Consider the following 12,069-nt stretch of genomic DNA (forward strand, 5'->3'; position numbering starts at 1 on the left):
GACCGTAGTCATTGCAAAATTATGTCAATCCATATGTGAATATAATAAGAGACCTTACTCATTTCTTGCTTAAATAGTGAAGAAGTAATCAGTTCATAAAGATGCGACATTCTGCTAATATCTGCACAGTACCTTTAAGTAGAATAGCGTTCAAAATTAATAATATCGGATTTAGTGGCGTAATGAGGGCATGTTTTCACAGTCCTTTAGGTCCCAATAAGAAATAAAGGTAGCCCCTTAATAAAAATAGACAACTGCAAGAATTTTATTCTGAAATTAGCTATTGGCTCCGATACCGAGGGTGTAACATTCTCGGTGGAAAATGACTAGATCTTGGATTCCAGCTCAGTTTCAAAGGGCAGATCTTTAAAAGTCATTGTGTGAAAGTCATTAAGGGAACAAAACGCAATCATTTGACCATATATCATAAATGCAGAAATTTTTCACAGAGTTTAACATTTTGTAATAATAACATAAATTTAGTATTAATCACTAAATTTAAATTAAATAATTTAAATAAATCATTAAATTAAACATTAGTATTAATCATTAAATTTATGTTAAATTTAGTGATAAATACTAAATAAATCTCAGTTTGGAGAAATTTTAATAACATAAATTCAGTATTAATCGCTAAATTTATGTTATTAAAATTTCTCCAAACTGAGATTTATTCTAATTAAAAGATTTCACAAAAAAATTATATTATATGTGACATATAAAATTTTAAAAAAATTATTTTACAGATTTTCACAAAAGTGATAAACAAAAATTATTCACCGATGCTTTTATTATTACCACTGATTAACGCATTATTAAATAATAATGCATGACCCTACAAGAAAACTTGAAAAAATAATAAAAACAATAATTATTATAATTATTAAGATTATGGCCAAGCAATCAAAATATATTTGCTTAAGTGAAGAAATGTTGGAACTACTCTGATATGCGCCCTCAAGTCGCCAAATTTCTCGCCAAACATTTTTGGCGAGAAACTCCATGCTGCCATATTGCTATCTAAATTTTTTCTCTACATTTCGAACTTTAAGCCTAAAATGTCTCCCAAAACACGATTTTCGCGAATGTAAAAACCACGTTTTGAACACACAATTTAAGCTAATCCGAAATTCGGATTAACGACGACATCAGTTTTTATTCCTGTCATTTGTGTATAAAACAAATCCAATTATTAACTAGTACAATAAATTATTATTAAAAAATTGAGTAGATTTTACGAGCATTTCAGAGTTCCTTTGCTACCAGCCGACTGAGCATTAAAGTTGCTGAACGCTGGTAATTCGACCTTGGTTCTGTTCCAGGCCAACGGGCTGGCTGCATGGGCATTTTCGTGGTTTTTCCCATGAGTAACATAAATATGAGTCAATTTTCTTCAGAAAGTCCTCCATGAAGTCATTCCTTCTCTCAGGCAAATAGCCCTCGGGTGTTTTGCCTTAATTAAGTAAACAAAATCTTTGCTATATATTACCGTGAGAAAATTACGTAAGCATAATCAGGGAAATTATTTTCCTTTTATTTTTATTGTCACACGAGGATATATACAATTCATCTTAAGAAGTGTTTGTTATTTCTAAGAAGAAACAAATGCGATTATGAACGAACTATGATTTATTACTTATTTAATCCTCCCAAAGTTCAATTTTATAATCCTAGGAACTCGGATTACATGAAGTGCTATATATTCTTCGCGAAAGCAAATAAATCATTATTACAGATCTTTTAACGTTATGGCGAATTATGTGTCTAGATCCAGGGAGAGTCAACAAGAAAATTAGTTTGTACGACAAATGAATATCATGATGAAAATTATGCACTTTCAGATATGTAAGATGTTACAAGGTCTGATGCCACAACAGACAGTATAAAGATTAAAAGCATTTTGAATCATCAGAAACCTTAATCTGTGCTCTACAACTGGTTAAATTGGAATAAGTTATCTGAATATTGAAAAATACAATACGGCTATTTATTGAAAAGGAATGCCTGTGGAAAGGATTTTATATAGAAAACTGACTCACCTTTGCACTACACATAGGAAAAACCATAAAAACCCTCGAACAGAAAGCCCATTCGTTAGGATTTGAACATGAACATAACTACCAGTATTTAATTGCCTTAACAATTTAGTAGCTGGTGGGCTTTGCATTTTTTTTCGGGGGGGGGTATGGCTTTTGATTACGGCGTCGCACCCAGTGATATTCGCCAGAGCGAGGCAATGCCTCGCGGATATTTCTTTGAAGGGAAATTGCTCGTTAACTGGGAATTGCTCCGTGTTACACACGGAGAAAACAAGGAAAAAGTCTCTGCAGCCAGGCTGTTCGCCGGGGTTTAAACCCCTGACCAAAATTCCAGTGTTCATCAATTTTACTACACGGCGGCTTGTGGGCCGGGCTTTGCATCTGGGAAACAATTTCCTCGAATTAAACATTTAACAGTTCGTATAAAAATAACTTTTCCATACAAAAGCTGATTAACAATCATTAGCGAAAAAGGCCTTTTTGCATTGTGTGGGCATTTTTTCTTTCCTAATGTTTCATTCAGATGCTTTCACACTGGAATTTAATATGAATATAAGCACCATGGACTCCTTCGCTAGTTCGTCATGAGCTAAATGACATGAGCGTAGTTACATTTGTAGGGTTTATATTTATTTTAACTAACATTTATTTTAAGTTTAAACTATCTTTCCTGTCAAGCCTTACTTTCCCCTGGAATTGCCAATGCCAGAGTATGTAAATTTTAGTAGAACGCGCAAAGTATTCAAATCTTTAAGCAGAAGTAATTTGAGTTAACTAGAAGGGAAACGAGTTCGTAAGTGTGTTTTCTTGCTTCACGAGCGTGAAGGTTGCTAGGTGGAAAGTTAAGAATCGCGCATTTCGGCCTGTGTGCTTGCCTCGGCAGATAGTTGAATCTTTCAACTTAATATTCAGAAAGTTTGCTGAAATATCAGCTGTATCTTAGAACGCGGTTAGGTTAGTTACGTTTAGAGAGCCTCGTAGGTAGTAACTTGTTATTATTCATTTTTAGTTTCTTATTTTTATATTACCGCCGGGTCGGCGTAGTTTGTGAGCGTCAAGTGCACGCATCTGTAACTTCTAAAGTAGAATAAAAAGAGAGTTAAACTCTTCTTAAGAGTTTTGTGTATTTTCCAGTTCATAGCAGTCACTACTATTGTTGCTTGTAGGTCGGGGCCGCGCAACACCACACATTGATTAAAAATCTGAATCAGTTTTTGTTTGCGTTGCTATGGTTTTGTGCCTCCGCAGAAGAAATTGTTTTTCTAGCCTTATTTCCATTCTAAAACATTAACATAAAATAATTAAATTCCGTTTTTTGCTATGATCTCAGCTATAATTAGAAACTGAATTTCTTAGTCTCATTCTTAAGTGTAAAATGCAAGTGATGTCCCATTAATTGCTTGCTTCGTGATTCTGCTTTTACAAAGGTATTCGTATTATCAATCTTTTGAAAAACCACTTCATATCGGCGCAAAGTACTCACTTTTTATATAGTCATAGAAGCATTACTTCTTTTTTCTGTCCTATGAAGTTTAGAAAACAATTCAATTTCTGAATGTTCAAATGGACAGAAGGCAGTTTCCCTTAAAAAGTTCTCCAAAACATTTTCTCTACCTTTAGGCAGATAATTCTCGTGTGCTTTGATATCATCTGAGTAACCTAATCTACCTTTTTATACTATTAAATATACTGATTTTTATACTATTAAATATACTTATGATATCAAACTGTTCAAATTTAAAACCTAAAATCAGTTATTCAACTTACATATGTTGGTGCTGTTATTTCAATGACAGCAACGGCTAAGTCAAATTTTTTATTAATTCAAAAACATACGAAGGTATCTGATTAAGCAGAAGCAATTTCGAGGAAGACTTTTTAAGGAAAACTGCTTTGTAATCACATTCCACATGAAACTGAGCTTCAAACCCATGTAATCAGACCATCCAATAGCGGAGGAATAAAGCTTAAACAAACTACTAATGATCATTTTCCCTCTCCCATCGACTACAGTAAGCCTGATTGGTACAAATATCTGTACAGAAGAGAATGTAAACCTTAACCTTATAAGGTGTTTGCTCCTTTATTTCTGCATGCCTTAGTGGTGTAACTGTAGCGCACTTGGAGTGTATTCAAGAGGTCCAAGTTTCGGCAAGGGCATTGCATAATTTTCATGTACCCTGCTTCAAAATAACCTAATGGCTCTGCAACATTACTATAATAAATAGAAGTGCAATATTGCTGATCAGGACTTTAATTTCTAATTACTAATTTTGAATAACATCAGCATACATTTAAACAAAATAGGTGAAAAATCTGAGCTTCGAGAGGACTCGAACTTAAAGCCTTTCATCTTTACGTCGCTATCATATCTCCTGAACGAACATGAATATGATAAATGTTTTCCTTTCTTCTCCTTTTTCTCACTGGTGGGATACATGCGGCCAAGTTCAAATCCTGAATGTAATCACGCCTACCACCCAATGATTTTATTTTCCAGTCAGTCATCATTATAAGTCTGAGCTTTGACTTAAAGAAACGATACCATTTCTCTTCTCTGTACGCTCGGGATCTTATCATGTAAGGATTTATTTTATTCTAACCAATTATTTTTAGTGTTCTTTCCTTTCTCTCCTGGTTTCAGTTTCCTGCCGGAATGTAAAGTTGTATGACGCAGTACTTAAATTAAAACGTGTTTCAGAAGCATTATTTAAGCCGTGTTTCAAGAGTTCAAAGAGAGTAGTAGAAGACTTAGTTCCGAGTTTATGCTGCGTGCTTGAATTTAGCTCTCTTAGCCGGTGTTAGACACTTTTCAGTTTGCACCGGTATTCCTCGGCTCGGCTTTGCTGTGTGCAGCCGATATAGCGTTAAGCTAAAGAGCCAGTCTTTAGCTATCTTAATTTACTAGTTATTTGTTACATTCTTATTTTCTGTTAATTTACGTAGCCACAAGTGGTGATGATTTGTGAGCACGAAACGCGTGCCTCTCTTTTTAGTTTAAATAAAAAGGTTATTTAAACCTTTCTTCTGCAGTCTTTATTCTTCAAGACATATCGAGAATTCGCTACTTCATCTTCTATATAGAGTCCAAGCTGTATGCTATCAAAGAATACCCGTAGGCTCTATAACCAAAACTAATTAATATCTTACTCCGTATAATTTACGTCATCATTTAGAATCTGAGTAATTTCTCTCTGCATTTGAGCTTGAATTGATTTGACCTAGACTCTGCTTGACATAGATTTCAAGCAGTTTCACAAATTTATAATTTCTTAATCTTGATAACCTATATATGAAAACAAAATAGAAAAATCAAAATGATAAAAGAGCTGCCTCCCATTAAAATTTTTAAACAATATTTTAATAAAAAATTTGCCATATGCAAAGAATTCTAAAGTTAGATCCTGAATCATTACCTCTGAATTGCCTCCCTTCTAAAAATAAAGAAACCGTAAACCCGGTTTAAGTTGTAGAGGAAAAAAAAATCGAAGTTTTAAAAAGTTTCCCTGTGAACAATCCAAGCCCATTTCCGTCGTCACATTCCGTTATTGTCTTCCACAAAAGAATAAAAACTACTTCATAAAACAACGTCTTTCTGAGGCAGCAGAACATGTTATTTTGGGAGAAAATGTTCGAAAACATAATTTTCAGAAATTTTATTTTGTGAGGAATAAATCAAAACGGTTATGGGTTCTCTTCAAATATCCTCCCATGTTCAAAAAGAAAGTGATTTATTTTCGTTTAGCAGAGGACTTCATAAAAATAAAGTAAAATAAGACAGTTGCAGTATAAGATACGAAGAGGAAGGGAACTGAAGTAATGATTTTTGATTTCTTTCAAAGTTTTATTGACGGCAGGGAAAGAAGTTTCTAGTACTTGGCTCAAGGAATATTTTTCTGGGCTACATCTTCAGATTCGAAGACTGCTTTGCTCAAGGGTAAACTGATGCCGTACACTATATTATTCGAAAAAGAAACAATTTTGAAAGTTATTTCATCATATAGATAAATAAACCTGTGATAATCTTATCTTCGCCTCATTTTCAAATTCTTTTTTCTTATAAATAACAGCTGAAACTATTTTAATTAATTATAATTAGAAGCTCTAAAGAGTTCCAATAATTTTTTTTTATCTATTGTTGTCCGCAATTAGAAGAAAAACTTTAAATTTCGTAGTTACTAAATAAAGTTTTAAAAAAAATGTTATTTTCAAAGGTAGGCTTTTAAAAATAAAATAAATATGAAAAACACAGCAGGTTAGGTTATTTAGTAGTAATGCTACGAGGATTATGTACCTAAGAAGAAAAATGCCTCCGTGGGGACTTTCTAAGGTTTATTTTTTGGGGGGGAAAGAGGATTTGATTATGGAAAAGCACTTGAGGGCTATCTATTTAAGGGGATGGATGTCTTCGGGGAGGACTTTCTAAGGAAAACTGGCTATTATATACGTCACACATGAGAAAAACCATGAAAATACCCATGCAGGCAGCCCGTTCGCCGGGATTCGAAACCCGGACCAGGGTTTGGAAATTCACTATATTCAACGGTCTTAACTACTCGGCCGATAGTGGAGCCAAAAAAGTATTATTGCAAAATGAAATTTTAAAGCTAGTTATGAACTTAAAATTTCTATCAGTTACGATTTTAGAAAAAAATTACTATCCTTTGGAAATCATCCAAAGCCTAAATAAACTCACGTCTTCACCAAATAAAACTATGTGAACTATTACGTCAAATTTTCAATTAATTGCACACCTTTTTAGGAACGATGCTCATTTTCCGAATCTTTAGGCTTTATGCATGCCACATAACAACTTTGTTTTTTCACAATTTTCAGTGCAAGTAATGATACTATAAATTTGTGTAAATAGTTCCATATATTTGCTTAATATGTACTTATATATGTACCTATTTTACCATGTTTTAATATAAGAAATGTATATACATAACTTATTTTAATTTTTAGTAGCTACTGTAAACAAGAGGCAATAAATTTAGTGAAATTTTTTAAATACCTCAAAATTTTAAGACGTTTCCAAAGCAACAAAATTTTTTATTTTATACTCCAAGCAGCACAAGAGATCGGAACACAAAGATTTCTGGAGGAAGTCTGGATCTTCTCGCTTTCCTGGTATCAGTTGGTACTTGGACATTCACTGTTCAGTTTTCTTACAACTGAGTAAAAGCGTCTGCATCTTTTAAGAGCAAATTTAGATCTAATTCAATCGAAATTTGATTGATTTCCAACCTATTTACTAATATATTGCTATCTAAGCTTCTAATATGCTGTCTGAGTTCGTAGGAGAAGTTATATAATATGTTCTCGATTTCTAAAGAACTTTCTAGTGATAACTTCAAAAACAATTAAATTATGTGATAATATTGAATACTTATCGTACCACGCATATCGGTTCGAAATTTCAAAATGATCAATTTCTCCATACTTTCCAATTATTTATTCAAAAAGCCATACAAAATGTCAAAAAACAAATTTCCAGAATAGTAGTTTTTGCTTAGTTCCAGTTTACCTTAACTCACTTCCACTAATGTTTAATGTTTTTTTCTCACTAATGTTTAGTAAAAGATAAGTAAATTTTTCAGCTTTACTGTATCATTTTCTTTTGTCCCCCTGAACTTAACAGTTTAAATTTATTTACAGCAGTGAAAACTGGATTTCATTTAAAAAAAAGATGAGAACCAAGATCTTTTGCATTTTCCAAAGCCCCAACTCCCTTTTCACATTGTAAATGGTAGCAGTAACTAGGTTTTGAATTCTTTGAAATCAAGAACAAGCCAAATTTTAAATTGTGATATACTATTTCAAATTATGATATAACGTGTACGTAGAGTAGCAGAAAGAAAATTGCAGTTCCAACTTTATTGGTTCTCTAACTTACCAGTGAATTAAGACATTTCCACCAGTCGTCCTGGCATGGTGAATAAAATCGTTGCATTTCGGAAAGTATCTGCTGAGATTTTCTTCTGGAGAATCAGGTACTCGAATGCATAGATACTGTTTATCCTGAAAAATAGAATCACGAATCCATAGATTTCTGATGTAATTTTAATTTTATAAAACTCATTGTTAGAAAATATTTAGTAATACATTGATATTTAGTAAAACATCTCTTTATTTCAATTTAAGTCGAATGTGTTCATTATCTGCAGTTTTAGTTTTTATTACTTAATTTTATTACTTATTTTAAATTTTTCGATATTAATATTTTTCATTTTTTGTATGATTACTAAGTAAATATAAAGCAATTCTCCTTAAAATGCTTTCATGGAGACCCTACCCGCTTAATCACTTAACATTAAAGGTAAATAAATGTAACTGATCATCTATTATTCTATGCGAAAGGAAACATATGTATTTAGTTTTTTATCTGAGAACTCGATACAGGTTAAATAATTTTTTTGATGAATGCTTTCATTGTACAGAGCCAACTGTACGTGACCTGCTTTTAAGCAGGCCCGTTTTTCTCTTCTAATATACATTTCAAAGAGAAGAAAGAGGAAAGAAAGAATACAAAACAGTTTCACACGTGAAGTCATCTAATATTCGAATATTTCAACCTATATTTACAAAGGTTCCGCTTGGTTAGGAGTAAATCATTTCTACTAAAGAGAAACATGTACCGGTTTGCCCGCGAAATCGTTAGAATTTCAAGTTTTGCCTAAATTTAAATACTTCTGCGTTTTTATGTATGATTCAAACACATATTACTTTCATTTCGTGTACTGATAATTGGTGCTACATAAACAAGAATTCTTGTAAAACAACTGAAAATTTTTTTTTTCCGAAACAGATACTTTATGCTAATTTGGAAGCCATTTTAAAGAACTACAGTAACTTTCCTGGAGCATTATAATTCGGCTTTTATGAAGTAAGAAAGTGCTTCGAAATGAAAATCGCTGATTCTTTGTGCACTTAAAATCAAAAGCACTATACAAAACATTCATTAAATATTCTAGCAGTAAATACCTTATTTTCAAACAAAAACACAAATTCCAACCATAATTAAGATTATGAGTAAAGAATTTTTCATATTTTTTATTTTGTCTCATGAAATCATATTTTAATTAACTAAACAAGGAGAGATAAACAGAAGGTAATTTTTTTAATGCTTAATAAGACTTAATTTCCTTTTTTTTTTCTAAATTCAGAGTTATGTTATAAAAATAATCAAGTTTATCCTTCTTTTAGTATGATAGATATCAGTATTTATTAAAAGAGTGCCTGGTATCTTTTTGTAAAATGTAACCTAATATGCTTTCATAGCTCATGATTTCTAAAATTTAATTAAAATTTAAATGATCTCAACTAAGCATTGCTACTGTTTTAATTGTTAAAAAATTAATTAGTATTTATTAATTAAATCCTTACCTCCACAATTTCTTTTGCTGTATCATGAATCGAAATAATATGAGTGATTTCATTAGCCCGTAACTGTTCTGAATCTTTACCATCACGGAAACTACCTAAATATAATCCTGGTAAAACCTAAAATAACAGAAAAGATTTTGCAAAAACGAATATATTTTTTAGTTAAATGTTGCCATTCAATGAGAAATAAATAACCGAATAAAATAACGAATTTTCTATTTTTCGCGTGTCTGGAAAAATTTACGTGATCCAAAGAAGAAATTCTTATCATTATGTTCATTTATGTTTGAAACTCAAGTACACTGAAAAGCGGTTTTTAATATTTATGTGTAAATATTAAACTCCTATTAATGTTGAAAGCGAAGTTTAAAATTTGTTATGGAAATTTAGTCGAAAGAAAATGGCTTCTTAAAAAATATAAGAAATATATCAATGTAGAATGAAATTAACTGTTAAATATCTAAACTGGTAACTCTTAAGATACGAGAAATATCAAGATATAAAAGTATTTAGAATTTTCTTTGCTGTAAAATCTTTACTCGATTGTTGATTTGATTAGATGATAGTGAAAGAGAAGAAGGTCAAAACATCTTCGAATCATGACTTCTAATAAATTAATAGAGGCTAACTACTGATTTCGGCATCATGCTTGACCAAGAAAGGGAAATTTTGGATTTTCTTGAATTTGGGATCGAAGAGAGGCCTAGAATTTTTTACTACAATCAATTTAAATATTTTACTTTAACTAATTACTTATCAACAATTTAATGCTTTCGTAAACCTTAGAGAAATGAGTTCTTATAAAAGTGAAAATTTATGTTCCTAATTATTAAAAAAAAGAGAGTTTTTTGAGCAATTCTTGGACAAAGAATCCCTCTACTCAAAACGTGTGAACTTCTCTTTTCTACATTTTGATGTAAACAGGCTTTCTAACTCAGCGATACACTATGCGTCAATACTTACGCGTAACAATGAGCATCATAAAGGTTCTTTATTCTTGTGCGCTGGATTTTAAGCAATGGCAAAAAACTCAAAAATTCGTAAAAATACGTAAAAAATTCAATTGCAGTTAAATAGTTACAACTACATTTTCATATTAATGCACCTTTATTATGTCGAGTAGATGAATCTTTCAAGGAGAAGTTAATTCGAAAAGCCATAAAAGTTCGATTTATAAGCTATAAATTTCATAAAAAATACTTATTAAAAATTCTTTGTATAATTTTAAAAAATTAGTTTTTAAAAATTTAATTTAATTTTTATTTTTAAACCTTAGTGTCCCTCTCTCTTTTTTTTTTATTTCTTGTTTTGGAGCAAATTTTTACAACGATACAAGTTACATATAACAGTCAATAATTGAAAAGTAATCTTGAAAGAATTAATCGTAACTATAACGGTGCTATTTGATTTTACTTCACTTTCCAGACTGACTAATGTGCTGACTCAGAGTACAATGCTCCGTATGTTTCTTTAAACAAGAAATTGAAATCTAATTCTTAAGAAAATTATACCGAAGAAAATAAAGCCGGCAAGCAAAGCCACACAAAAGGCAGTCTAGTGTATGTGATAAATTTTGTATCATTTAATTCACATGCAAGTTTGGGTCTAAAGTTGTTTTAAATTCTATTATCACAAAAACCGAAGAAAATTGTAAAGAATTATTCTAAAAACATTTTTTTATCTTAACTAAATAACAAAAGATAATCTTGACTGCCTGCTGGCCATGACAAGTATTTTAAATTATTGCTTCAGGTCATACATGAGCAAAAGGTAACTAAAAATAGTAATAATCAAAATAAAATACTCTATTTACGTAGGCTGAGCCTTTTTTACATTGAATAATTTAAAACATGAAGTTTGTATTTTTATTTCCCATCAAAATTGTGTAGTCGAAGAATACCAAGTTATCTGTTTTCTTCATTTTTTCCCTTTTTACTTATTTCTTTAAATTTTCAGTTTAAATTAGTTCCAATTTTTGCTCTTTCGACTTTTAGTCTTTTTAGTCGATGACTTTATGAAACACGAAATAAAACATTTCTTATATTTTAACGGAAACTAAACGTATTTTTAGGTTTCTAATTCATCATCGAAAAAGCGTACTTAACTACATTTCTCAAAACTGGTCCAAAGTCTATAAAAATTTCAAAAACTTGTAAATATCAAGCAAGTTTTATTGCGAATCGCGTTTAATAAAAATAATTCGCTGAAAGGGAGAATGTTTTGGTGAGGATAAATATTTAGTTCAAATACCTGAATATGGCAAAGCATACGATTATTATTTGTATAAACGGAGGGATATCTTCATGAAGGAATTTCTGAGGAAAACTGACCCGTATTCACATTAGGCATGAGGAAAACAGATGTCAATAAACAGAGAACGTTTTAAGCTTCCCTCAAGCTGAATGACGTCACTTCAGTTACAAAAATGAGAGAAACGAAGACAAGGTTACATTTAGTTCCCCGAGGCAGTAGTTGCTATGGAACATTTTATGATGTCCGATGCTCACAGGCTTCTGGTTGAAGTGAGCAAAACTTGTAGTAACATTGGAAAAAATCACGAAAACCAACCACGCAGCCTAGATTCGAACTCATGTTGAACTACAGTATTCAGGGGTCTTTGGTTACACGGTTATTGGTGAAGCGA

General features: G+C 31.5%; 1 protein-coding gene across 1 annotated transcript in view; it reads right to left on the minus strand.

Moving 5' to 3' along the window:
- The window catches only part of LOC118190480 (dual specificity protein phosphatase 22-like), a 70,085-nt gene that overhangs the window by 26,285 nt on the left and 31,731 nt on the right, over positions 1-12,069 (minus strand). The window contains exons 2-3 of the mRNA XM_035361199.2: positions 9,426-9,542; positions 7,936-8,060 (exon numbers count right to left, since the gene is read on the minus strand). Coding sequence (XP_035217090.1) covers positions 7,936-8,060; positions 9,426-9,542 — 242 coding nt within the window. The remainder of the gene's footprint in view (positions 1-7,935; positions 8,061-9,425; positions 9,543-12,069) is intronic.

This window comes from Stegodyphus dumicola, chromosome 3 (genome assembly GCF_044657685.1).
Source record: "Stegodyphus dumicola isolate Sdum_Otavi_A_Nest chromosome 3, ASM4465768v1".
NCBI lineage: Eukaryota > Metazoa > Arthropoda > Arachnida > Araneae > Eresidae > Stegodyphus > Stegodyphus dumicola.